Source organism: Sturnira hondurensis, unplaced genomic scaffold, assembly GCF_014824575.4.
Source record: "Sturnira hondurensis isolate 20B ecotype Veracruz unplaced genomic scaffold, ASM1482457v3 Scaffold0004474, whole genome shotgun sequence".
Lineage (NCBI taxonomy): Eukaryota > Metazoa > Chordata > Mammalia > Chiroptera > Phyllostomidae > Sturnira > Sturnira hondurensis.
In genome coordinates, this window is record NW_028077105.1 from 8,335,854 (window position 1) to 8,362,467 (window position 26,614).

The 26,614-nt window shown below is 36.1% G+C and overlaps 1 protein-coding gene across 2 annotated transcripts; it reads left to right on the forward strand.

Annotated features, from left to right (window-relative positions):
• The first annotated feature begins 1,620 nt into the window (after window positions 1-1,620).
• On the forward strand, window positions 1,621-18,546 carry TMEM244 (transmembrane protein 244). Of its 2 annotated transcripts, XM_037045772.1 has the most exons (6): window positions 1,621-1,806; window positions 7,848-7,933; window positions 9,450-9,523; window positions 12,098-12,223; window positions 13,717-13,761; window positions 17,555-18,546. In XM_037045772.1, exons 1-6 carry the CDS (start codon window positions 1,774-1,776, stop codon window positions 17,647-17,649), a joined length of 459 nt encoding a protein of 152 aa, XP_036901667.1. In that variant the 5' UTR covers window positions 1,621-1,773; the 3' UTR covers window positions 17,650-18,546. The 2 variants fall into 2 exon arrangements, with proteins under 2 accessions (XP_036901667.1, XP_036901668.1); XM_037045773.1 differs by lacking the exon at window positions 7,848-7,933 and having other exon boundaries at window positions 1,752-1,806.
• Window positions 18,547-26,614: the final 8,068 nt, after the last annotated feature.

The window sequence follows — 26,614 nt, forward strand, 5'->3', positions numbered from 1 at the left end:
CACACACACACACACACACTCATATATACTATGTACTTGTATACACATTTTACCAGTCTAACATGGCAAACTTGGAAAACAGAACTGGAGTAACTGAATGTGCACAGTGTTTGTCTTCATATCATGCCTTACGTTCAAAATAGATCATAATAGTCACTCAAATGGAAGATGTTTATTGTTGTGCTTGTAACCACACTCACATACACACCATCTCTGCCCCAATATACTCTATTGGCCATCTAATTTTTCTAATGTGATAATAGAAAATTAAAATTTTTCTTTTTTTAATTACCGTTTGTCACAACATGGACGGACCTAGAGGGTATTGTGCTCCAAGAACTTGTCAAAGAAAAACAAGTACCATATGATCTCACTTCTTTGTGGAATCTAAAGGACAATATAAATGAACAAACAAAACAGAAAATTATTACTTTGCAATATTTTATGCACTGGAGTGGTTGCAGTGAAATTAGTGTTGGCTTCCTATATATGAAGAGGATGAAGAGGATAAATCCTGGGTGGTTACTGTGGAACTGAAGTCCACTGGGGTCTGAATTGTACACAAAACACTGAATGTGTTGAGAGTAGAGGAAGTGAAGCATAGGATCTGGGCTCAGCACTGGCCTATGCCTCACGCCCGGGGAATTCTCCCTGCCCTATTTAGGGAAAAAAGCTGGCCCATTGCTGTGACAAACAGGGCAAGGCACAGGATCTGAACAGTCAAGCCACATTTACTGAGGGCCCACTGTGCCAAAATCTGAGGCAGACACTGGGAGCTGTTATAAAATTATGAGCAGGCAGAAGAGGGAGTCATTTTCTGCAAAAACTCACAATGTAAGCAGAGACACAGGGCAACTACAAACTAAAGGAATTGTCTGATGCTTATCAATAAAAGAACACCAATAGTATTATTAATATGCCATATGAAACTCAGATTTAAAAACATTTTCAGAAGAAAAATAATAAATCCTGGGCTTACTGGAAACATTATATTTTGCAGAATGTACTCTGTCTGAAAGTTAGGATGCTGTAACTGGGAAAAGGACCACAAAGCATGGGTGAATTCCCATCTACAAGAGGGTGCCATTCAAAAGATGAAGGGCCTCTGAGATATGGTCAGGGGATGGCTGGTTTTGGACTGGAGCACAGAGAGAGCTCCAGCACTGCGTGCAGGCACTTCTGAAAACATCGCACTGGCCGTAGAAAGGCTGCCATTTTAGAGCATGGACTCTTTCTGTTTTCCAACAGTCAGAATTTTTATATCGCTTTGCCATGATGTAAGAGGGTTTAATGATTTCTCTTTCTGGAAGTCTGTGGTCCCGGGGAAGGAAACACAGGGGACAGGCCACGCTTCACCACGAATGGCAGCAGCATCCTTTGAAGACAATCTCAAGACCTCCTAACTGAAAACCTGTGTTTCTAATTTAAGAATGAGACAGACATTAATCATACAGCCAGGGAGGATTTCAAGTCCCTGCCTATTTGCAGCAGTGTCTAAAAACCATCAGCTCATCTTTCAAATTTGACCAAACTACAAATGGTATGAGAACTCAGTTTTCTAATAAGGATGTTCATTTTGGCACTCAGTAGCTTACGCATGGCTCACAGATGGCTTCTGTCTCATTTTGTGTAATCCAATCATCCTGCTCTATTGCATCTCACGCTTAGTCTTCAAGAGTAATTGAAAAGCTCACAGTGACAACTGTCTCTGTTTCCAGATGTCGTCGACATAAGGAGTGCACTTTCACCGCTTCATTGACATAGGATGTGTACATGGCTCTCCAGGTCAGATTTGCTCCAAGCAAGGTAAAGAGAAAATTGTTCTTTGCATTCTCTCTCTGTTACTGCCTAGCACTGATGTAAGCAAATATGTTCTATAAATGTTCTCTCTTTCAGTAGCAACTTGTTTCACTTTTGGCTAGGTACCATGCAGAAAACATTCTGCAACAATCTTGCTGGTGTGGGAATGGTGACCACAGAGCGGCACCCACAGCCCAGGAAGGATCTAAAACGTTTAAATAGTAGCGATTTTGAAGGGACCACGTTACTCGCTAGCGAACTTTCTAGTATTAGCACCTGTACTTCAGCTCTGGTTTTCTGAAATCACGACAGCTTGTCCTCAGTCTTTTTTTGTGGCAAGAGACAGCTTTTATTTTTCCAGCTTTGAAAGGATGCACAAGATCTTTAGAGGCAAAGTATTGAAACATTTTTAAGCTGTAGGTGTGCTAGTTTATTTTCCTCCTCAGGCTAGTAGTGTTCATCATTGTATTTTATTTCAGCATAAAAATACCCCCTTTAAAAAAAATTGAAACACCTAAAACAAGGAAATATGCAAAGCCTCAGAGCAGCTGAATGAACTCACACAGGCTTCAGGCTTATGAAGACCTGGCCTGCATGGAATGACACTGGAAAATTAGATTTTTACTTAAAAATTAAATTATGATTTCAGATCAATGCTGCATTCATTTTAGTAAAACATCAGCACTCCGTGCACTTGTTCAAGTTTTTTTCTGCTCACTGTCATTCTCACAACACACATCATCAATAAGAATTGTGATGTATGGCAACAGCTAAGAAACATTTTCTAAATCAGTAAAAAAATTATATCAGGGGAAAAATTTTAGATAAAACTTATTTTTAAGAGGGTTTTAAACTGTTTATAATTGATGTATAGTTTTGGTATCAAACTAGCAATATAACTTTGCTGGAGAGAGAATAATTAAAAGATAATATCCTTTCCTTTAAGTAGCTTACGTAAAGAATGGGGACTAAGGACTCTATATTTAGTCTGGACTTACATATGCACACCTTCTGGGGAAAATGGTTAGGTAATTGCTGCAGTTTTTTCACCTTTTTAGAATCCCAGAGTTTTACATATGAAATCACAGACTTAAGAACATTAGACCAATAGTGAATATGTTGAAAATAGGTGAACTGTTGAAATTTCGTCTGAATGCTTATGATAGATCCTTGTAAGTTATGAGTTAACTTTTCTTAAGTCCTGTTCAGTGTCAATAATATCAGCACAGGAATCACTGATATGCTCATAAATTAATAGTAATAGCAAAAGTGACCTTTGTCTAAAGAGAGTTCCAAGACTCCACAAATATTTATTGAGTGCATGCAATGTGCCAGGCATTGGGCTAATTAAATCCCCCCTATCCTTACATTTTAAATGAGAGAAAAGCTGACTCAAGGGAAAGAGTCATGGCCAAAGGCCATTTAATTAATTTGCTGTCTGGGGAAATTGCACAGGAACTGGGAAGAAAGCCCAGGTATGAGGACTGTTACGTTGTTGTTCGGAATACAATGCATTGTTGTTCAGAACTTCAGCAGAATACACATTTCATACTGCATTACACTAATACAAAATTACAATTGTAAAACAAATGTTGCAAGTAAAAATGTCAGAGGCACAACACGTTCCTGCACTTCCTAGCGACTGTTGACCTGAACTGGAGAATTCACCAGTAGAGACACTTTCAGAGGAAAGCACTGTTAGTAAACTGGATCCTGTGCTAGGGTACTACAGGTCAGGGAGCCGAATTTCACGATTACACTAGGAACTGTCCAAAGAACCAAGCAGCAGGCTTTCACGTGGGAGAAACAGAGGGCAAGTGGTCTGCTCAGCACATGCAGTACTTATGCTGGGAATTTCACACATGTGCTGAAAGCAAAACTCCTGCAAGATTTTACAGATAACTAGAACAAAATGCAGAGTGTAAGTGGCAATGTCATACCTTGCTGGTGAGGAACTGGAAAAGAAATTCTAGTGTTATCTGACCCTAGGGTCCACATTTTAAACAAATAGACTACGGACTGAGTGGATTTTCATTGCTTTTCTTTTCTTCATTTGTTATTATTAAAAATATATGTATGGAACACTTACCAAGAGCTAAGCATTATTTTTGTGGCTGGAGAATGAAACCAATTAAATCACTGTCTCTGTCTTTGACAGTCTAGAGGAGTGGGCACCCCATAAACAAGTGCACCACGACACAGGTGATCAGATCTCTAAGACAGATGCACAATGCTGTGGATGCAAAGAAGTATGGCAGGATTGATTTTGACCTTGATTTGGGGTGAAGTGCAAATATAATACTGAGCTAGACTTTGAAGAATGTATTGTATTCCCTCTGTGGAGAAGAGTTCTAGTTAATGGGAGCATTCTGCTTTGTAAAATCACATAAGAGCTCCCAGGTTTCATAGACTGAGTACAAGAGGTTATTGTAAAAGAAGCAGGCCCAGGTGGCACAGGGGAATTCTCCTAAATCTGCAAAGGCCATACATTCCCAATGCTGCTTCAATGATTTCTAAGTATAGAAAAGAAAAAAGAAAAACCGCAAGATACTTTTATGAAACAAGCATTCCATTACCATCTAAACTTTGTAAAGATAGCACAAAAAAATAAACTACAGATCAATCTCACTTAAAAACATGGAAAAATACTAGATGAAATATTAGCAAACAGAATGCAAGAGCTTGTTGTAAAAAGAAAACATCATACCAAGTGATTTTTCCCTCCAAATATAAGGATGGTTCAATATTAGGTAATCTACTAACATATTTACCATGTGTGTGAATCTAAGTAGAAAATCACATGATTATATTTATAGAAGCTAAAATGGCCTTTGTCAAAATTTGACAACCATTCCTAATTAAAACACTGAATAAAGTAGAAACTGATTATTTGTTCTTTAGTGTTAATATGTATCTAAAACCACACATACATATATACCCACAAACACACACACGCATAGTGCAGCTATAAAGCCACTAACTTACCTAACAGAGAATACTAGAGGCATTCATGGTACGGCCAAGAATAAGGAGCAGACACCCACTAACTCTATTTAAAAATATATTTTAAAATATATTAGAAGCACCAATTTAAAAATATTTACTAATTAAAATATATTAGAGGCACTAATAATATAATCAGACTAGACAAAACAAGTCCATGAGAACTGAAATAGAAGTGAAACTTTCTGTTTACAGGTGATATTGTAGTGTGTTGGAAAATCCAAGAAAATCAATAGAAACACTATTATAAAAATACAAAATAGTAATAAAATATTAAAACAAAAATCAGAATGTTTTACATACACAAATGATAGCTAATTAGGTGATGTAACAGGAGATAAAACTTTGGTTATGTTACTAGCAAAAAGAATTTAAGAATACATTTAAAAGAAAATGTATAATATCTATTTAAGAAAAAATGAAGCATTTTCAGAAGATACAAAAATGTACTTGAATAAATTTGGAAATTTTTCTTGGTTTTGGATAGCATAACATTATAAACTTGTATTTATTCCCACCTTAATAATACATTTAGCATAATCCCAATAAAATAATATGAAGTTGTTTTATGGGGCTATTGAAGTAGATTTTGAAGTTTATATGACAAAACAAACATAAAAATAACAAAGAAAACCCTGAAAAAAGAACAATGGGGAAGGAGTGTATTAAAACTTACTATAAAGCTTTCATAATTAAAACAGTGTGGTGTTGATCCATAAGTAGTTAGGAGGCCAGAGAGATCAATGGAAGAAGATAGGAAGCTCACAAATAGAATAAATGCAAGTGGCAATACAGTAATGACATTTTTAGAATGTCAGGTTGTGAGAGAGACCAAGGAAGAAAAAAGAAAATAGTGAGGATGTGTAAACGAAACACAAACGGTATCTTGTAGTTTCTCAGACTGGTCAAATTGGGGGCAATTTTGGCATCAAGAATTATGGTATTAATGCATTATAGTATAAAGGAAAATCTAAAAGACCACAGGTTACCCAAAATAAACTCGTAAACAATAACTATAGAACTTCAAGGGTAAGAAGGAAAATATCTTTAGGGCAGTCTGTATTAAACAAAGTTTACTCCGTACTCCAGCTGCTAAGGAATTGGACATTCCTCAAGTTTTCATTAATAAAACCACATTTTAAAAGTTTGTAAATACATTCACTGCTTAAATAAATTTATTGAGAATTTTCATTACAAAATTATTATTAAAACGTAAGCATGCAAATATAGATATAATAGCATCATGAATTTCATTCATACATCACCTTGCTCCACAATTACCAATCAAGTTCAATCTTGTTTCACTTGTATGTCGATCTATTTTCCTCCTTTTCATTTTGAACCTACCAGTCATCATGCCATTATCACTGCAAAGATCTCCATAAGTGTCTTCAAAAATAAGTACTAAAAAACCCACAGTATCATTATAACACTCTAAAATATCAACAGTTCTTTAACATCATCAAATATTAGTCAAGATCAAGTTGTCAAATGTCTCATAAGTGTCATCATAATTATTCTACAGTTTCTTTGAGTCAGGATCCAAATATATTTTTTAAAGAATAAAAAATTCGGTAGTAGCTAAATCTAGACTGTTACAGATTCTGATTCTTAAATTCTGGATTTTCCTAAAGTGCAATAATAATTGTTTCATACTGAAGTTTTGTGTCCAGTCATTTGGGCGGCATCTAAAGTGTTTTTTCTTTGGTAATTCAATACAATTATCTTTTCTTTATTAAAAAAATTTTTGTATTGCTGTTCAATTACGGTTGTCCCCATCCCCTGTCATTACTCTCTCCTGACCTACCCATGCCCCACCCCCCACATTCAGTCCTGAAAGGATTCTGAAGGTCCAAGAACCTGTAGTCCTGGTTTCCGATGGCCTCTTAGGCCCAAGAGTTTGGCCACTTTTAGACAGTTGAAATAAATAAGTCCGTGGTAAATCTATACATTTGGTCCACGTGGCCCGTTGGCTGTTGTGTGCTCTGTACATACCTCTTTTATCATCTAGCTTCTAATGGAGGGCTCCTTGTTTACCCGGGGCAAGTAAAAAAAAGACTTGGTAAATTTAGTGACGTGGTCATTCAGAGAAAAAGAATACTTGTGAAGTGTTAAAGTAGTGAATGAACAAATGATTTTTTTAAGGATCCAAAAGGGAAAAAATAAACTGAAAAATTCCCATGTGACATACTGACATTTTTATTATATTAGCAAGAATATATTCTAAAAGATTAATAGTGAAGTACAGTACAGTTTCAATTATTTATTGCCTTTTTAAATGTTTAGGCAGGTAAACTCCCTATTTTTGTATTTTGTCTATGTTTCTATTGGTTTGTCTTGTTTTTATTGTAAATATCAATTCTTTGCCTGTGATACATGTTGCAAATATTTTCTCCCATTCTGTTTCTTGGCATTTAATTCTTTAATGCATTTGAAGTTTACGTTGGTGTTTGGTGCGGGACTAGAATAAAGGAATTTTTCTGTCTAGAAGTTAAACAACTTTCACCATGCTATTTGTTGAATAACTTACCTCATTCCCATTGATCTGCCATGTTTTTTTTTTTAAGTCTCATAAGTGGTAGGGTCCATTTCAGGATCATCTATTGTGTTTCAGCCAATTGTTCTATCCATTCTTACTACACACAGGTTTGATTACTGTTGTGTTATTATATACTCTTTTCCTCATATGTTTCAAAATTTCTTAGCCACCATCATATTTTTACTATTTTGACAACTGAGACTTAGAGTCATTTTTATCAAGTTAAAACAAACCTTGGCATTTAGGAAGTTTGTTGCGGTAGATGGAGGGTAAGTGACATGGATCTATATGCGGCATTAACCCTTGGTGCAAATGTGAAATATGCCAGCCCCGCCGGCCAGCAGCCCTTTCACTGGGGTCCATCCCACCCCATGGGTCTCCAAGCAAAGCCAGGCCAGCCAGTACTATCGAGTAGTCATTCATCGTCTCTGGTTTGTCAGACTCGTTACCAACAACAGTGGGAAGAAGCTCAGGCTCTTGGATCTCACACCTGTCTTCTCTGCAGGTTGTTTTGCAGAACCTCCTTATATGTGTCATCCTCTTCTACACTGTGTACTACGTGGTCCTCAGCATGGGCTGCATGGTGCTCCAGTAAGTAGCACACTACCTTCACACAGAATTAGAACGCTAAAGTCAACCATGAAGGGAGTTTACATTGAATACTTGACGTGTCTCTATGAACTAGAGGATTCAGACTTTTTAAAAATGTGTATCTTTTCACTTTTGTAAAAGTGAAAGTGAGCAAATGCACCATCATTGAAAATGGTAAAAGTACCACTCATGAAATGCAGTGGATAGAACCAGGCAGGACTCATCTTTTTACCTCTGGACAATCGTCATGGAAAAAAGTAAAGCGCTCACTCCCTCCGTCTGTGTTGGATCAGAAGATGTTTGAACTAGAAGAGAATTTAGAGTTAATACACATTCAAAGGAAACATTTTCTGTATGTCCTGGAAATACCTCTGGATTGTGAGCCAGGAGATCTGTGCTCTGGCCCAGGTTCTTAAAATCTTCCTGCTCATCTTGACCAAGTGATTGACCTTCTCTGATTTCACTTGTTTTCGTTTGTCTAATGAAGGTCATAATCCAAAAGGGGGTTCTTGTGAGAACAAAGTAATCCATGTGATTTTAATACCATTTTTACTTCCACGTGTAACCATTTTCCCCCTAGGAAATTTCTTTATCTTTGTCTTTACATATTTAGGTTGTCAATACATTGATTTACTTGAAATACATTATGCATTTTTACAAATGATTCCCTAGAAATCAATTGTTTGTACAATTTAATTTTACTTTGTGAGCAAGAAGTTAGGCTTTACCATTTCAATATGCAATTTAGTGCCAAAATAAAATTATACCAAGTTTTGCAATGGGAAGAACATTATGAAGCATGCTTGCCGGCAAACCCACTGAGGAAGCTTCTGCAGCTGACACAGTTGCCTTAGCTGTCGCCTGGCACTGGAGATGGTGAGGCTGCGCCTGGAGCAGAGAAGGGCTGGGGATCTTCAGGGCTCTCCGAGCATGGGGTTTCCAGGGTTTGTAGTTCATGTGAGTCAGAGGCCAGGGATTTGAAGTAAAAGCTCCAAAAGGCAGCTAACTGATTGATCAGCTGCACACAACTGCAAACTTAGGTATGGCAGATGTGTACTTAATAGACTCGGATTTTAGAAAAGGAAGGTATCTCAGAGATTAATCATTTCAATTTACAGATAAGAAACTAAGCCCAGGGGGGTCAATGACATGCTCAGGCTCAAGGTGAACAACTCCATCAGGATTAGAGCCTGGTTCTTGTTTCTAAACCCTGTGCTCTCACCACAGTATCAGGTTCTCCTCCCACATTTGATGGAAGGGACTTCACGATTACCGCTGAAATCTCAAGTACAATGAAATACACTTGGTGGACACTGTGGACTTAACTGGACAAAGAAGTCAGTGTAGATAAAGAGGTTATTTGGCTGCCATCGAAATCAGCCAGTTTTTAAATGTGCCACAAGGAGGGTAAAGCTAGTGACGTTGTTGTTTGTGAAGAGCACTGTGCAAACCTTGACGTGCAAAGTTATGGACTGTCTCCTCCAGCGTAAACTGTTTTCATTTGCAACGTCTCCAGGGTGTATGAACTCAGTGTCCTGGCACCGTTTGACTTCAAAACATGCCCCTCATGGCTCAACACAAGTTATAAAGGTAATCGGTTTTTATTTTGAATCTTTATCAGTTAGCAAACTAAATACCTCCAAAAATCAAAACACTTTTCTACTTTGTAAAATATTTTTAAATATCAGGCCTTTTGGTCAGCCAGGTGTATCTTAGACTGGACTTCACAATTTAGTGTGGAAAAGTGCTATAAAAATTTTAAAAATGCTTATTCCTAAAAGAATGGCATGGAATAAGTGAAATAAGTAGATAGTACTATTATTTGAAATTTTATTTGGAGGCATTATGGGTAAAATTTTGTGCATTAAGTATTTTTCTATAAAAAGGGAAGAATGACTTGATGTGCAGATATAGAAAAATGATTGTGAGGTATGAAATGGAAAATTAAGATTACAGAGGAATTTATATAGTACAGTTATTCATTTTTGTAGAATAGAGTAAAATACATGGTGTTAGTACTAAGAAATTATGCAAAAAACTGTTATTTTCCAGCTGGGATGACAGAGGTCTTTCATTTTCTGCTTCACACATTTCTGCTTTGTTTGATTGTTCTCCCCCAAATAGTATAAAACTTGTGCAAAGGTAAAATGATAAGAAAAAAAGTACTAAGAAACAGAAAAATTTTTAAGTTTATTATTTTTGAAGAAATAATTATTAATAGCTACCATAGTCATAAACCTTATGTATATTAATAATGATACCTATTTGTATTGAATATGTGCCACCCATACTTGTCTTAGGGGCATTCATGGTGAGTTTTCTCCATCTTTAGAAAAACTAGATTTGAATGTTATTTTACATTATAAAATAATGCATGTAAATTAATGAAAGTTTATAAAAAGCACTCAATTTCAGAAGATGATTTGACTTTAGGTGGTGGGCACACAATGCAATATACAGATCATTTATCATAGAAATGTATACTTGACACTGAAATTGAGAACAGGCAGACAGGGACCAGAGGGGTGAGGGGAGGGAACTTCAGGGGAAAAGGGGAAGGATTCACAGGAACTAGTATAAAGGACACATGGACAATAACTAAGGTGGGGGCTGGAAATGGGAGGGAGGTGGGGAGTGTTGAGGAGGTGGGCTGGGATGGGAGTAAAAGACAGAAAACTGTACTTGAACAACAATTAAATGAAAATTAAAAAAATAAATACTTGAAACCGATATAATTTTATTATCCAATGTCACCCCAATGAATTCAATCAACACACACACACACACACAAAGGTAAAAATTACTGTAAAAGAAATGAGAGTTAAATACATTCTTTATTATTCTAAAAAATAAGTATTTTCAGCAAAAAAGAAGAAAATTCAAACTTACTTTCTAAATGTCATTTCTTTTAACATTCTGTTAAATTTCTTTCTACTTTTAAGAAATAAACTGTGGACTCTTTAAACATTAAATTTTTAAAGAAATTACTGGACATCTTTTTTTTGGAACATATATACAAAAACACAAAAATGGCCTGCAACCAAAGAAATCAGATTTCAGATGTGTTTTGTATAGGAAACTTGGTCTGCTGGAACTACTGAATTCAAATAAAATGCTTTAAAACAACCCGCTCAAAGAGTAACATTGTTCAACCAACAACGGCACCTGGGACTTGCTTACTTGGTGTCTTGTTCATCCAATAGGCAATCGCTGCCTTGCTGGTTAATAAATTTCAGCTGCATAATAGAACATAATATGGGTTGGTTTGTTTGTTTGTTTTGCTTCTAAAAACTACGGAGTTTGCCTGCCTAGACTTATCAACTCCTAAACTATATGAACTTACCGATCATTTGCCATATTTAAAGAGAAAAGAGAGATAATCTTTATGGAAAGTGATATTATTACAAAGGGAACTTGGGGGTATATCACATCTATTTGTCACTTTACAGTTTGATGAATCTTCTTTCAAACCACTACAGTCTTAAAATTCCCTATCAAAAACAAAGGAAACCCCCTTTGCATGTCGAGGGCTGCTAGAACATTGTGATCCTGACCTGTATGTGGTCCTGGCTCTTCGTGCGTGTTCAGGGAAACCAGTCCGAGACAACCGGTGGGTTCAGAAAAGTGCCCCCACCCACGTGAGTCCTTTACGAGGCTTCTTTCATCCATGGCGGTCGGTTACGTTTCCCAGGTGACTAGCTGAAGGCACCGCTTTATTAAAAGATACAAAAGAACGTATGATTGGTGCCCAAAACACCTTATAGTTCACTACATTTTTACTTTTTCTTATTTTCGAAAACTCAGAATTGAAGTTTTCATTAGTTTTTAAATATATCTTAAAAATGAGACTTGCAATCCAATTATAGGTCAATATGCATTGGTTACATTGTAACTTTTCTTTATTGCATTCTAACTTCTAAAATGCTGAGTATAAAGAATGTGAAACAGAATTTATATATTGTTATTTTTCTATAAGTCTAATATTAAAAGATGGAATATATTAAAGTTTCTTTTCCAAATCTGAGGATTGTTTGGGGAAGGAACATTGAGAAAATTCCTAGCAAATTTGTTTTGCTGAAAGACTTGTAATGGTCCTGTTACTAATTGTATTTCAGAATTATTAGTTACTCTTATCCTAGATAGTTATATTCTTTTTATTTTCAGTTCTTTTAATCTCAACAGAAGTCACCTACTTCGTTTGTGGATTGCTTTTCGTTCTTATTGTGGAAGAATGGGTGTGGGATTATGCTATTTCAGTAACTATTTTCCATGTTGCCATCACTTCAACAGGTAAGCAAAACAAAATAAAGTAAACAAAACTTCGTTATACGCGTATTGTACTCTGACGGCTAAATAACAAAAACTGATGGTGAAAGATTACCTCCCTCCCCTTACTCATCCTCCCCACCAAATTCTTCTATCACTTCCTCAGCAATGTATTGCATAGCTACATCTTCCAATTCAAAACTGTACTGAAATGTAGGTGCTTCCTATTCTATTTCCACATTCAATTTATTAACTTGTAGAGAGTTTGCCTCTGCTAAGAATCCTCTCCCACAAAATCCTCCCTAAGGCAGAAACTGACCAAAGACTGGGAACTGGAACCTGAGACCTGTACTCAAAGGCTTGCAAACTTTTCAACACCAGATAGTTATTTTAGAAAAGTTACTGTGTTCTTAGACTGAAGGGTTTTTATTTCTACCTGTGATCTTTGGAGTCAGAAGAAAATGGATTCAAATTCTTGTCCTACTTTTTTATTAGGCGGTTAGTCTTAGGCAAATTACAGTATTGCTTACATTATTAGTTGCCTCCTCTACTAAGTGAGGGATAATTAGTGAAGTTTCAGTGAGAATGATAAATTATGTGACACAGTGTCTGGCATATAATAATTTCTGAGTGAATGACAGCTTTATCCATTTCTTCAAAATTTATACTTCCATTGTAACTTTTTCTCCCTTGTGTAACCATTATTTTGTTTTAAAAAAACATGCTAATCAAAGTATGGGTGGTAATCAACCACAAGTTGTAATTCAAAGTTATTATTATTAACAACTTAAATCACTCGTATTTTTAGTTCCTATTCAAGGTTTGATCAGTCTTCAGCTTAAGAACACACAATTTTCAAATGAATTGCTACATTCCAGCATCACTGCTATTGGAAAATGCCAGCATCTCCACACCCTAGCATCAATTTCCTGAGACATAAAGCCTTGCAGTAACTTGGAGGACCATTGAACTCCCACCATCTTCGATCTCTAGTTTATCTGGGGGCTTAGTATTTCGTGGGGGATAGCCACAGGATATCCACAAAGGGACACAGGGTGGTTCAGTCTTCAAGGCTGAGATAAGCAGTTGATTCTGGACCCAGAGAAGTTATAAGTTCATTGTCTAACATATGGAACACAGAAAATGCTTCACAAATATCTCTCAATAGAATGGAGATCACAGTGAAGTGGCTTGGAACTTCGGAGAGAGCCAGGCATTGAAGGTGCAGGATGGTCTTAGGACCACCATCGATGTATGTATTTTCAAATCAACATGGTGAGCTGACCTGAGACTCGGTAATTATAACGTCATTTCTAGGAGTGAAGTTTCAACTATCTGACTTGACAAATGACCTTTTTAGACAATGACTTAAGGGCAAATTAAGGGGTACCTGATTTCATGGAGGGAAATAAAATTTCTCTTTTATGTGGATATGTTTTGCCCAAACAGAAGTATTTCTTTATGAGTAACAAAATAATGTATGTTTTGAAAATGAACACATTTTTTTTCTATTGCAGTTATGTTGGAATTTCCTTTGACATCACATTGGTGGGCTGCTTTAGGTATTTATATATATGTTACCTGTATAGATTTTATATATACATAAATAATATTTGTGTTATATAAATACATATTTATATATAAACTGGGGGCATACAAGTTTTTTAGATGGGTCAGGTCATTGAACCAGAAGACTGATCACAGGCTTTATCATTCTAAAATTACAGGGAATAAAACACTGGATATATTTTTGAGACATATTCTTTTAGATCTCTTTCTGTGTGAATTACATTACTGTCATTTTAGTAGTCCAAGAAGAAGAGAAACTACTTTCATATTTTTCTCTGCCCACAAATTGAACAACTGAATTCATCAATCATATACCTAGCAAAAACATTAGCCAAAGGAACGTGGACTTTTCTAAAGCTTTTTCTTTATGTTAAGCCAGGTATTGACCACAAAATGTTTTTTAAGTTTTCTTTTTTCAGTAAATTTTGCAATATTTTTATTTAATTAGTGTCCTTCTTAGTGATGAAAAATGGAAGTGCAGCTCTTTGCCACATTCTTTTCCCTAAAGCGGAGAGTTTATAGTACCAGCATTATCAATACTTATATTACTTACCAATCTCTTTACTAGAATTTAGTTCTCTGCTTACCTTGTGTAACCATGAGTCTTAGATGTACATTTTTCTCCAATATTATTTAGTGCATACAAGAAACATGTAGAAAGTTGTATCTTTTTATCTAATAATATTTTATCTTGTATAAATTATTCAAAGTGTAAATTTTTAATAAATTGGAAAAAAGATACTGAAAGACATGCTATAAATGTAAGTGGAAATTATCTTTTCTCTATGAAAAACAAGAACTTCTTTAGATTTTTATCTACAATGCCACAAAATTTACTGAGCCCCAGAGAGCTAAGTCACATAACAAACGTCACCTTGATGTCAAGGAAAGTCAACTGTAGCTAATGGAACAGCCAATAGGATTTGGTACAACAGTTTAGTGACTATTTTAGTCTCCATGACCAGGGCTGGATTACTCAGAGGACAGTCACCAAATGATGTCGGAGCTCCTCTCCTTTTGCTTTTCCTTGAGTAGAAAATTTAGATAAAAGAGAATAGTAACTCAACCTCTTGAAAATTCTGTCTCTTGGTTTTGCACTGGATGCGTGTCCGTGTGCGAGGAACTTGCGTGGGCCTGTTAGGCCTCTGATTCACTAAGACCTCTTCCCTCGGGGAGCTTTGTCTTTCTTTGAAGTCATACTCTTACTGCCATTCAGGGAACAACAGGTATATGAAAACCCTGTAAGGTGGGATTAATATTTTAAAACAAACTGAGATTATTGGGCCAATGAAACCCCAGCTAAAGGCATTTTCATATAACTAAATAGCTCAGGTAGGTGAAATTCTGTGTGTTGACTGTTTCTAAAAATCTGGCACAAGTCAGAGATAATTGCCTACATCGAGAATCCGTGCTGCAGAATATAGTAGATCAAAAACGTCATTTTCTTTAAAATTAAATTTTTGTTAAGCATCATTAAAATCACCATTAGCCCCCTCCCCAGGGTTTAGTAAACTGACATTAAGCTTAAAGAATAGAAAAAAGGCAGATAGTAACTTCTTACAGATGAGAAGACAGATAAGTGGGTAAAACCAGGTCGTGGTTGTCAAAAGTCATTGAATTATGAATATTTTCATCCTTCATTATAGAGTTTTTCAAATAAACCCCAGTTATCAAGCACCTTGTTTATGGGGGGAAAAGTTCTAACCAATTTTACTGAAACAAATTCCATTGTGTTAAAGTTGATTTGATTCAACAGGCAGAGAAATCAGAGGGTCAAGAAGTATGATTTATTTACTGAAATAGAAGTATTTGTCAGTGAACTAACAAATACTTGGTTGAGTTTCTGAAGCCTCTAACTTCTTAGAATGAGTCTGTTTTTTAGAATTCCATATTTAATAGTAATTTATGACAACTAAGATTTCATACTAGAAACATCTATAGAGACTATATAGTTTTATATAAGGGCTTGCTCTGCAGACAAGAAAACTAAGTTTAATAATACGAAAGGTATGGCAAATGTGAAGTGGAAAAGATTATCTAAAATGGGGATTTTAGTTAGAAGCGTTTGTATCAGACAATAACTGTAAATTTTACAGTAAACTTTTACTGTAAAGATGTTAATAATAATTGAGTTGGCTGCCTGATTACAGACTTTCCTACATATTTAGTGACAATGTATCACAAATACCCGGAAACAGGAAACCCTCATGTGCCCTTAACTATTGGTATTTTATCCAGTATGAATGTAACTCAGCTAGAATGGAAGTGTTTGTTGAGATGTTAATAAAAAGCTTAAGAACAGGACGACTGAATTTGTTGGCACATGAAATAATAGCGGCTACAGAGAAAAGCTGGTGACCTTGTGTTGCTATTTATTCCATGCCCTGATCAGACTAGCAACTGGATAAGTGGAGTTTTTCTAACATGCCTTAAAACCATTATGATTTGATTCAAAGACCCACTTTTTTTTAGCTATTATGATAAGTTGCTTTTGTTTCATCTTGTTTATTTTTATACAAAGGTGGCTTCTGTTAAAGTGTTTATTTCTTTCAGGCCCTAACTATTTTTGGTTCTTTTAAGCGGTGATAGTGATGATAACTGATGGCTTTCATTTTATTCAACTTACACAAAACAAGCCAGCACCTGACCAAAGTGTTACAGAAAGTCTTCCTTGAACCAGTGGAAGGTGTTGATGATTTACTCCTGTGGTCTGCAGAATTAGGACTGCGGTCACTACAGTTGTCATCACTTTTCGCTGGTAAAACTGCTCCTGATATTTGCCTCTCTACATAAAACATGTGGCCTGAGGATGTCTGCCATTCATTTCCAAGAGTTGTCCAGTGGGAATGTTGTCTGTTTATGTGTGAATATGAAAGTGCTCATTTTGTTTGTTACTGTTGGCTTTTTGTTCATTTGTTTTGTTTTTTAGTGTTTTGTTTTTCTCAGTAGTCTTGTGTTTGCACTGGGTAACTTTTGTCTCCTAAGCCAATCAAATGTTAAAGACTGTGGGGGCCTTTCCTTTTTTTAATTAACATGTCATTGTTCATTGGCTGAAACTCGATCAGTGTTTCAAGAATGACTACAGTGGGCACTGGAAACAGACTTATCATTATTGATTTGGGGTTTCTTAGAGATAAATAGAGTTCACAGTTAATTGTTGAGCCTTAATACAACTGATGATTTAAAATTGAAAAATAGCTTATTGTTTTGTAACGATGTCAGTTGTTAAACCTTGACATTTCAATTAAAACATGAATTGTCATTATAACAATGCAAATTCAGCAGTTGCATTTGTAGTTAAATTATTTTAACAAATAAATTTATTTGATAAAAATCTGAAAACTATACTTAAAATATTTCCGAGTGAATAACATGTTTTCCTTTTATAATTAGAGAGGAAATGCCTTATAAAATATTTTTAAATATCAACAATGCAAAGGAAAGACAGGTCTGAAGAGCTAAAAGAAGAATTGAGAATTGTGAATTCCTTGGCACGTGCTTTGACTTGATTGCCTTCGCGTTTCTGAGGGTTAAGAGCCCCCTGCTATTAACTTGACAGCACTGCGCACCTATTCTTTCCAGACGGAAGTTTTGAATTTCAACAATTTGCCAGCACAAAATATATACCTACCATCTCTTAGCTCAATCTATAAACTACTCTGTTTCAAATGCTATGTCAGTTTTAGGAACATTATCTTAGTCACGACAACTGTTCTTATTCATCATCTCACCAATGAATTATTCATGATTCGTAGTTAACCAAAACTTTCCTTTCATTACTTGCAGGATCCGGCTTAATTTCAATGATATTCGGAGGCCAGGCTTTAGCGTACTATTTGTTCAGAGACAATTTCATCTATCCAGAGCTGGATGGTTTTTAACAGAAAGGCTGAATTAATTTGCTTCAGATTTTCTATATTATTATGGACATTGTGTCAGAATTAAATTGTATTTTTGGTTCATACCTATATTCAAGGTGGAATTTATTCAGGAGACTTTCTAACTATGAAAAGAAAAAAGAGAAGTTAATGGAGAGCGGAAGAATCCTGGTGAAGAACCGATGGGCAAAATGTTGCAAACTCGCAAACACAGTGTTCCTCACAGTGCGTTCCGTAAAATGTTCGTGCTGAAGGATGCTCACGATGCCATGCAGAGAAAAGTTTCCTTTCTAAGGAAATCCTGGGTTTTCCCTTTTGTGGAATCCTGGGTTTAAGTAAAACAGACTTATTTATTTCAGGACTTCTTCAAATCTTTGACGTACTACTGTAAACAAGGCAGTGGTATGCCTTCTGCACGGTTTCTCAAACGTATTTGACCAGGGACACACCCTGGGAAATGCTAATGCGTCTGAGGGAAGTATAACACAGAAGAAGGCAGATTCAAAACTACAGCAAGTCCCTGTAACCAGAATTTGATTCTATCATTATCCCTAGTATTTTTCTGTTAGAGTATTTCTTTTGAAATTATTGCTTTTAAAAGTAGTATCTATTTATTTGCTTAGATTATGATCCTCTAACAGTGCTTTTTGAAATTTTTGTACATTTGAGTCACCAGAGGTTCTTGTTACAACACTGATTTTGGTTTAGAAGGACTGGGTAGAGGCTGAAAGTCTGTATTTCTAGCAATTCCTGGGAAATGCCTGTGTTGCTGGTTCATGTTGCTGCTTTAGGCAGGCAGGTCTAAGGGCTTGGCACAATGTGTGTTCTCAGGTTGTATAGCTCTATGTTGCCAATTCTGTGTGTTTTATCTCATTGTTTTCAATAAATGCTCATTGAATCTTATTATAAATGAGGAGAGTTAAATTTGTATGTCTTAAATATTTACCACTTTTTACATAGTTTAAATATCTTCTGATACAAAAGACATGCATACCATGTTTACAACTAAAATATAAGTAACATACACCCCCCCACACACACACACACACACAGGCTCACTCCTACACTCTCACACACAAACATTCTGGGAAATAATTAGAAACCAAACAAAACCATCTCTAGATTTTTTCCTTAGATGACTCTTTTTACACTAAAATCTATTTCTTTCACAAAGATATGCATTTTACCATTAAGGTATGTCATGCTAATTATATGTACTGCAGGTGACATCCCCAAAACTACCTTGTGTTGACCAGTGACTGATGAGGTAGTTAAGTTTCTCATGGACACGTAAGTCTGAAAATAATGAAGCTGTCTCCGTTGTTTCTTTCTCACATTTACTTACTAACACACACTGTCTTCTGTCCATTATTCTTATCTCCCTGTTAAATTTCTCCAAAATGTTCAATTACAGATGTATCAAAAAATATAACTCATCTAAATGAGTCCAAGTAATATAAATTTTGATTACTAATAAAGATTATGTTTGTCTTGAAAAGAAGGCCACATAAGATAGCCCTGAGAGGGTCAGCATTACGCTCTTTCATTCTCCAGTGAATACTCATCGATAGCATTCAGAAAAAAGTGTCTTGTTAGAAACACTACAGAACTGAATCCTGCTCTATGGAAAACGCAAACATTGAGCAAACCCTGGATGCATTAATGACAAAGTGTATCCCTATAGAGACTCACACACGGCAGGAATTTACAGAAACACTGAAACTGCCTGAATACATCTGATAATTGAAAAAAGATTTGGTTGGTTAAGTACTTTTTAATATAATGAGAATTAAGTTACACTAGTAAATTAGAGTACAATCTCTCTAGACTCAGAAGACCTTAATGTCTTGTCATATTGTAGTGTAGCTTAATTAGCATGTTTACTTTTAGGATTAGGAATCCATCTGCTCAGGTAATTACTATTGTGTTAATCCTCTTCATTTTTTTCTCCTGATCACAAGAATAATCTGTGGTTTTCTTCTTTTATTCATTAAAATGGTTATTATTATCTACTTGATAATAGTAGATACTATTGACAGATACTATTACTGCATGACAAAAATTAAAAATACAATTAGGGTGCATATTTTAGCTTAAAAATAACATGTCACACATATCAACTAAATATTCACTTTAGTTTTTATGGCCTAAAACTATATATAAACTTCTCAAAGAGTCAGGCCCAATTAATCTATTCCTCTAGTGTCTTACATAGAAGTATAAATTGGTAGGACCCTGTCCGGTATTTTGATATATATTTTTCATATTTTTTAAAAGGTAATGCTTCTACATCATGCATAACCTTTTCATAACTATGCTTTGTAAATCAATTCACATATCCCTTTAATGTTTATTTAAAATAATTACTTTTCCAGTGAATGAACAGTATCTTCACTTTTGCTGACAGTGGTCCATATATATATATATACACTACTATTATATCTGCAATCTAAACTTTTGACTTTTATCTAAAATTTTATGGGTTCTGTTCAACCAGTTTACCTTTGTAGTTGAATTGATTAGGTCAAAAGCTGTTTGGTACCACTCTAGAGGTACAGAGATTATCATACAGAAGCGAAAAGATATAAATATGTACTAGGAGATGGAAAATTTTATGATGAACATCCTAAGGGAAAACATAGTCACTTTCTGAAGTTGTTACATAAACTTTAGAAGCCTGGATTGCTGGCTAAATAAATCTATACCAATAGCATCCATAGATATAGCTGTGGTAAAAAAAAAATGTCAGAAAAGGGAGGAAATACAATTTGGTTCATATGGGTAAAGGTAATTTTTCAAAATCAAAATGCAGTTCTTCAAATGAATATTTCTGCTGCAGAAATAAAGCATCATAAAAGATGTAAGAATCTGGAAATATTTCACATTTTTAATATAGAAAAATAAAGTTAAAAGTTTTCCAAGTCTTAAGCATTATATATGTTAGCTGTTTCTTTTAGATTTTTCCATATTCTATCTAAATGTTCCTGGTAGTTCAGTAACAAGAAGGCCAAATCACCTTTTAAAAACAAAAGAAGTGTCTATTGAGGTCCTTTTCCCATTGTTTAATTGGATAGTTTATGGGATTTTTTTGGTGTCAAGTTTTGTACATTTTTAATAAATTTTGGATATTAACCCCTTATCAGATGTGTTGGTGAATAAGTTCTCCCATTCTGTGGGTTTTACAGTGTGGACGGACCTGGAGAACATTATGTTAAGTGAAATAAGCCAGTCAGAGAGACAGATAAATACCATGTGATCTCACTTGTAAGTGGAATCTAATGAACAAACTGAACTAACAAGCAAAATAGAGATATTCTCACAGGTGGAGAGCAGGTTGACAGCTATGGTGCGGGACGGGTTAGGGGGCGGAGGGATCAAGTAAAAAGGCAAAGACTCATGTCCATGAATACGGACAAAAGTGTGGTGATTGCAAGGTGAAGGGGAGGATAACGGGGATAAATGTTAGTGGACGAAATACAATAAAAAATTACAAAAAAACAGAAGGAATTATCATCTATCTTTCTTGGTGAAGAATGTTTACCCTCCACCCTAGGCCCAGTATAGCAAATAGGAAAGCCATTTGTGATCATTATAATAATAATTGATTCATCTAGTTTAAGGAGTAATAGAGATCTCCAAAAGATCTTTCTTTAATTGCAAAAAATAAAATATTATTACATTAGGGAAAACTGGCAGATACCACCTTAGACAAATGAACCAGGTTAACATCGCTAGTAATGGAACTAACCAACAATATGGACCTTCTTGAACAAAGGTGAATTGAGATCCCAGCATCACTTCTGCGGCACTACTGCCCAAACTGCATAATTTGAAGCTAATCTTAAGAGTACATCAGACAAGCCCAACATTAGGGGCATTTTACAAAATAATTGGGCTATACTTTTCAAAAATGCCAATATTGTAAGATTTAAAGAAACACTCAGAAATGTTTTCAGATTAAAGAAAATTTAAGCCCTGACTGGTGTGGCTCAGTAGTTGAGCACTGGCCTGTGAATCAAAGGGTCACTGTTTTGATTCTCAGTCAGGGCACATGCCTGGGTTCTAGGCCACATAGATCCCCAGTAGGGGGTGAGCGAAAGGCAGCCACACACTGATGTTTCTCTCACTCTCTGTCTCCCTTCCTTCTGCTCTCTAACATATAAGTAAATAAAATCTTAAAAAAAGAAAAAATTTAAAAGGCACAATCTGGGCTTTTCTTTTGCTCTAGCAGAAAATTTAGGACAATTGACAGAATCTCAATACTGTATATTAATAATTGCATTGTTTCGATGTTAATTTCTTGATTTTGATCATTGTACTGTGGTTTGTTTTTTCAAAATCCTTGGTTTTAGAAAATATTGTCTAAAGTATTTAGGGGAAAGAGAGCATTGCACCTGCAACTTATTCTTAAGTGGTTCGGAGAAAAACTTGTTACGTACGGTATGTGTGCGCACAAACACATGCCTGTATATGGAGACTGAGAAAAGGGCAAACAACTGTAGACACTGGGAGCACGTTGGGAATCTGGATGAAGGGTACATGGGAATGCTTTGTACTATTCTTGCAACTTTTCTCTAAGTTTGATAAGTCAAAATAGAGGAAAAATAATGAAAGAGAGAAGAGACGGAGAATCAGAGAATTTAAAAGGGTTTGTCCAAAGTCATAGAAAAGAGGCAGAAAGTTCTCTGGGACTGAAAGTCATGTTCTTTTCACCACCCCTCTTCTCCTTTCCCTCTGTGGTGACATTTCATTCTGTAACCATAGAAATATGGAAGAGGGAATGGACTGGGCCAGCAGCTGGGTTGCTAATTCTTCGAGAACCTGCTTGAATACTTTGTGAGTCATGCTGGCATTCTCGGGCAGCCAGCACAGTGGGCAGGAGCATGGCCAGAGCTACAGACACTATGTTGGCGGTGTGCCTTGACCTCTAGAAGCTTATCTAGCTGTCTAAGACACAACGTCTAATCAGGAACCACTGGGACTGGCATTCATTTCTCTAAGGAGTCTGGCTAGGTGTGAGTGCCTCTTCTGGTCAGGAGCGATATCCAGTAACGGTCACAATAGTGGCAGGGCCTTTACTGAAGTGGGGTTCTAGTCAGTGGTTTGGGATAGAGTGACATGGTTCAGCTTTACACAGAGAGAGGCAAAGGCTGCCAGGTTGGCGGGCACATTCAATTTCAGGTTGGCTCCAATACTCTTCGGGAACTAGAGTACAAACCAAGAACCCCAGACTGAGGAAGGTGTCCCCTCTGTGCTTCCTGTGTGATTTTCCATCATTGGACTTGACCCCTTTGAAATTGCCACTGAATTTTTAATATACTAGTTGGCCAAAAAGTTAATTTGTTTTTTTTTCCCATAAGATGGCTCTACTAGGGCTTAGTTGTCTTTAACTTCATTCAAAACAATTTTGTCAGATTGTATTGTGACAGCTGTCATGTCAGTGCGCATATAAAAAAACCTATCAAAATGGGTGAATTTTTGTGTAGCCATTTTAATATTGAAGATGGAAGAAAATAAGCAACTTTTGGCATATTATGCTTTATTATTTCAAGAAAGGTAAAAATGCAATGAGCACACAAAAAAGATTTGTGCAGTGGATGGAGAAGGTGCTGTGACTGGTCAAATGTGTCAAAAGTGGTTTGCAAAGTCTCACGCCAGAGACCTCTTGCTGGACGACGCTGCACCGATGATAGAGCAGGCGAAGTTGACAGCAGTCAGACTGAGAACAATCAACCATGTGGAAGAGAGCCAACATACTCAAAATATCCAAATCGATAATGTCATTGGTGAAAATGAGAAATGTATATTTTATTTTACGGAAAAAACTATGGGGACTTTTTGGCCAACCCAGTATATGCTTATCTTGTTCACTAGATTCAAGCAACTTAAAGGCAAGTCTGTGCTTTTCATCGGACAGATATGCATTGAGGCGAGTGTTATGCCAGGCATTGTTTTAGGTGCTGGAAATACATCGGGGAACTGTTCTTAGACAAAATCTCTATCCTTATGGAACACACTTTCATCACCACCATCATATTCAGCATGCAGTATCTGGAACGTAGTAGGGGGTCAGTAATAAATGAGAGGATGCCCAGTTGCAATGGGCACTTGTGGTGACTAGGAAGAAAAACTACAGTGTCATGGGCATTTAGAGACCCAAGGTGCTCAACTGATACTCTGGAAACTGAGCATAGGTCGGAAGACTAACTCTGGTCCCCACTCTGGACATGGTGGAGTTCCCAGGTCTGATATATTTGGGACAGCCTCTGGATCTGGACGTTCAGCCTGCAGAATGCAACGTTTACCCTCATCGGCTGGGAAGTGCTCTAAGAATTGTAGGAAACTACTCAGTACATGATAGGCTTGCTGTAGTTTCCAGAGTTGAATATCAAGGACAGGAGGGGATATTAAAAAGCATGTACTCTCTCTTCTCGATCTTTAGAGATGTTTTTTCCACTGGAATACTTTTCAATACACCAAGCCTCTTATCTTTACCCAACACCTTGCTTTACAGCTACTCAGGCTCATCCTTCGCCTGGTAACTTTACTCGGTCTCAGCTTGCCTGTCCCTTCCTTCAGGAAAATCTCTGTTACGCCTTCTTTAAATCAGACTACTGATACAACCCCTTCTGTGCATCCACACAGCTCTCTAGTCTTTTTCCTCCAAAGCATTTGCCATATGAGACTAGAATTGGCTACATTCCTTACTACACTGTATCCTGTGAGGGTGGGAATAAGCCTGTCTCATTTATGGCTGTGTCCTGGCGTCTAGCACAGTAGTTACCCTAAAATAGCTGTCTAGAAATAGTTACTAATTGAAAAATTATTTCAAGAAATTATCTGACTTACAAATACATTCTCAAATCACAAAGGAAAGCTTACTTCATTCTCTACATGAGTAGTTTTCAGTCTGCCTCTTGGACACTGGGGGTTCCATGGAGGTGCTTAGGGACTGCGACAATGAGGACAGGGGAGGTGAAGTGGCCAGGTCAACTTTTTACTGCTTTGTGTAGCAAAGGAATATTTGTGTTGTTTTCTAAAGCTATGCTCTCCTATATTCCAATACAGGGCATGTGTGCACAAAGCTAAATCCTATTTTGGGCTACATGAATAGTGTATTACTTTTCTACTTCTGCTGTAACAAATTACCATAAACTTGGTGGGTTAAAACAACACAAATTTGTTTTCTTGCTTCTGGAGGTCAGAAGTCTCAGACAAGTCTCCTAGGCTCAAATCAAAGATGAGGCTGGGCACATCTCTGGGGACTGTTGTCCACCCTCCCAGAGTGGGGCTCCATCTAGATAGATGTATGCAAACACATGCATTTTCTTGACTGCACATTGTCAGAAAGGTGAAATTCCATATTTTCAAAAATTATCCAAAAGGGCCATGGACTCTTCTAAAACTATATTACTAACCTAGTTAATTTAATTAAAAAATCTATTTTAATTTATTTACATACATGGTTTCTGGACCCTATCCAAATCCACAAAATACCACTAAAATAGATTAGTGTAAACTAACTAGGGAGGGTAATTTGACAAAATATATCAAAGTCAAAAACACACATACACTTTAATTCACAAATTCTACTGCTAGGACTTCTTCTTACAGACATAATTGCAAAGACAAAAGCTGCATAAGGAGATCAGTTAGTTATATGACTTACAGCATTTATGCAAGAGAACTTGACACAGTCATTATAAAGAATGAGGGTGATGTATAGGTGTGTAGAAAGAAAGATATTCAAGATAAATTCTTATGTGACAAAAATTCAAGACAGAGTATAAAGTCTAATACCTACTTGTACTTTCAGAATGTATATATGCTGGTTCCCAAACTAATTTTTGGTCAGGACATATAACAAATATACTGTTAATAGAGAGGGATGGCAGAGGCTAGAAAAGAAGACTATTTTATGCTTTTCTATCATCTATATTTTTATGGTGGGTAGCTAGTACCTTATTTTATAGAAGGTCAGAGGCCGTTAATAATAATAAATTATAATTATAGTAAGAGTAGAATCAGTAATGTTCCCATGCTTCATGCAATTCTAAGCACTTTACGCAAATACTTTTAATTCTCACATCTCTGTGAGATAGAAACATTATTATACCCTTTTTTGATTGAATGTATTGGGGTGATGCTGGTTAATAAGATTATGTAGATTTCAGATATACAGTTCTACAATAGATTGTCTGTATAATGGTTCTCCTCTAGACCCCAAGCCAGTCTCCTTCCATCACCATTTACCCCCGCCCCCTCTTCCTTCTACCCTCATTGCGATGAGGAAATTCAGGTTCACGAAGATTAAGCCAGTTGTTCAATGTCACACAGCTGGTAAAGGAGTTCAGGTTACATCCTGGTACACTTGACCTAAAGCAGTGCTCTCCACTGTTGCTACCATTTTTGTTGACTTGCTTATACTTTTTCATGCTGAAATAAAAATTCTAATAAAGATGATCACATATGTTTTAATACTGGTTAAAACTTCCTCAAATGTCAAAACTAAAGCTATTCTTTTTCCTAACATGTTGTAAATCCAAACAGAAATAACTATATCAAAAAAGCTCTGAATTTTTGAGGTTTAATATGTTCAAAATATAAAAATATATTTTTTAATTTTTAATGAGAAACATTACTCAAAATGACAGCATGTATAAACATTTATAAGAAGGACAATAAAAAGTAGGAGAGGAGGGGGAATGTAAACAGGAGAAGAATGAGACAGGAATGAGAAGAAAATTTACGAGATTCTGCTAACTCTGGTGATTTACGCTTTAAGACAATGCTTTATAAAACCAGTCTAGGCTATCATTTTTGACAGCTGTAATTTTTTTCCATTATATGTGCTAAATAAATACTCTATTTCCATTACAGATAGGATGAGGCTCGGGTATTTTTCAATGAGAAGATGATGCCACTAAGTTATGTGTAACATGCTTTATTGCAGTTACTTCCATGTTCC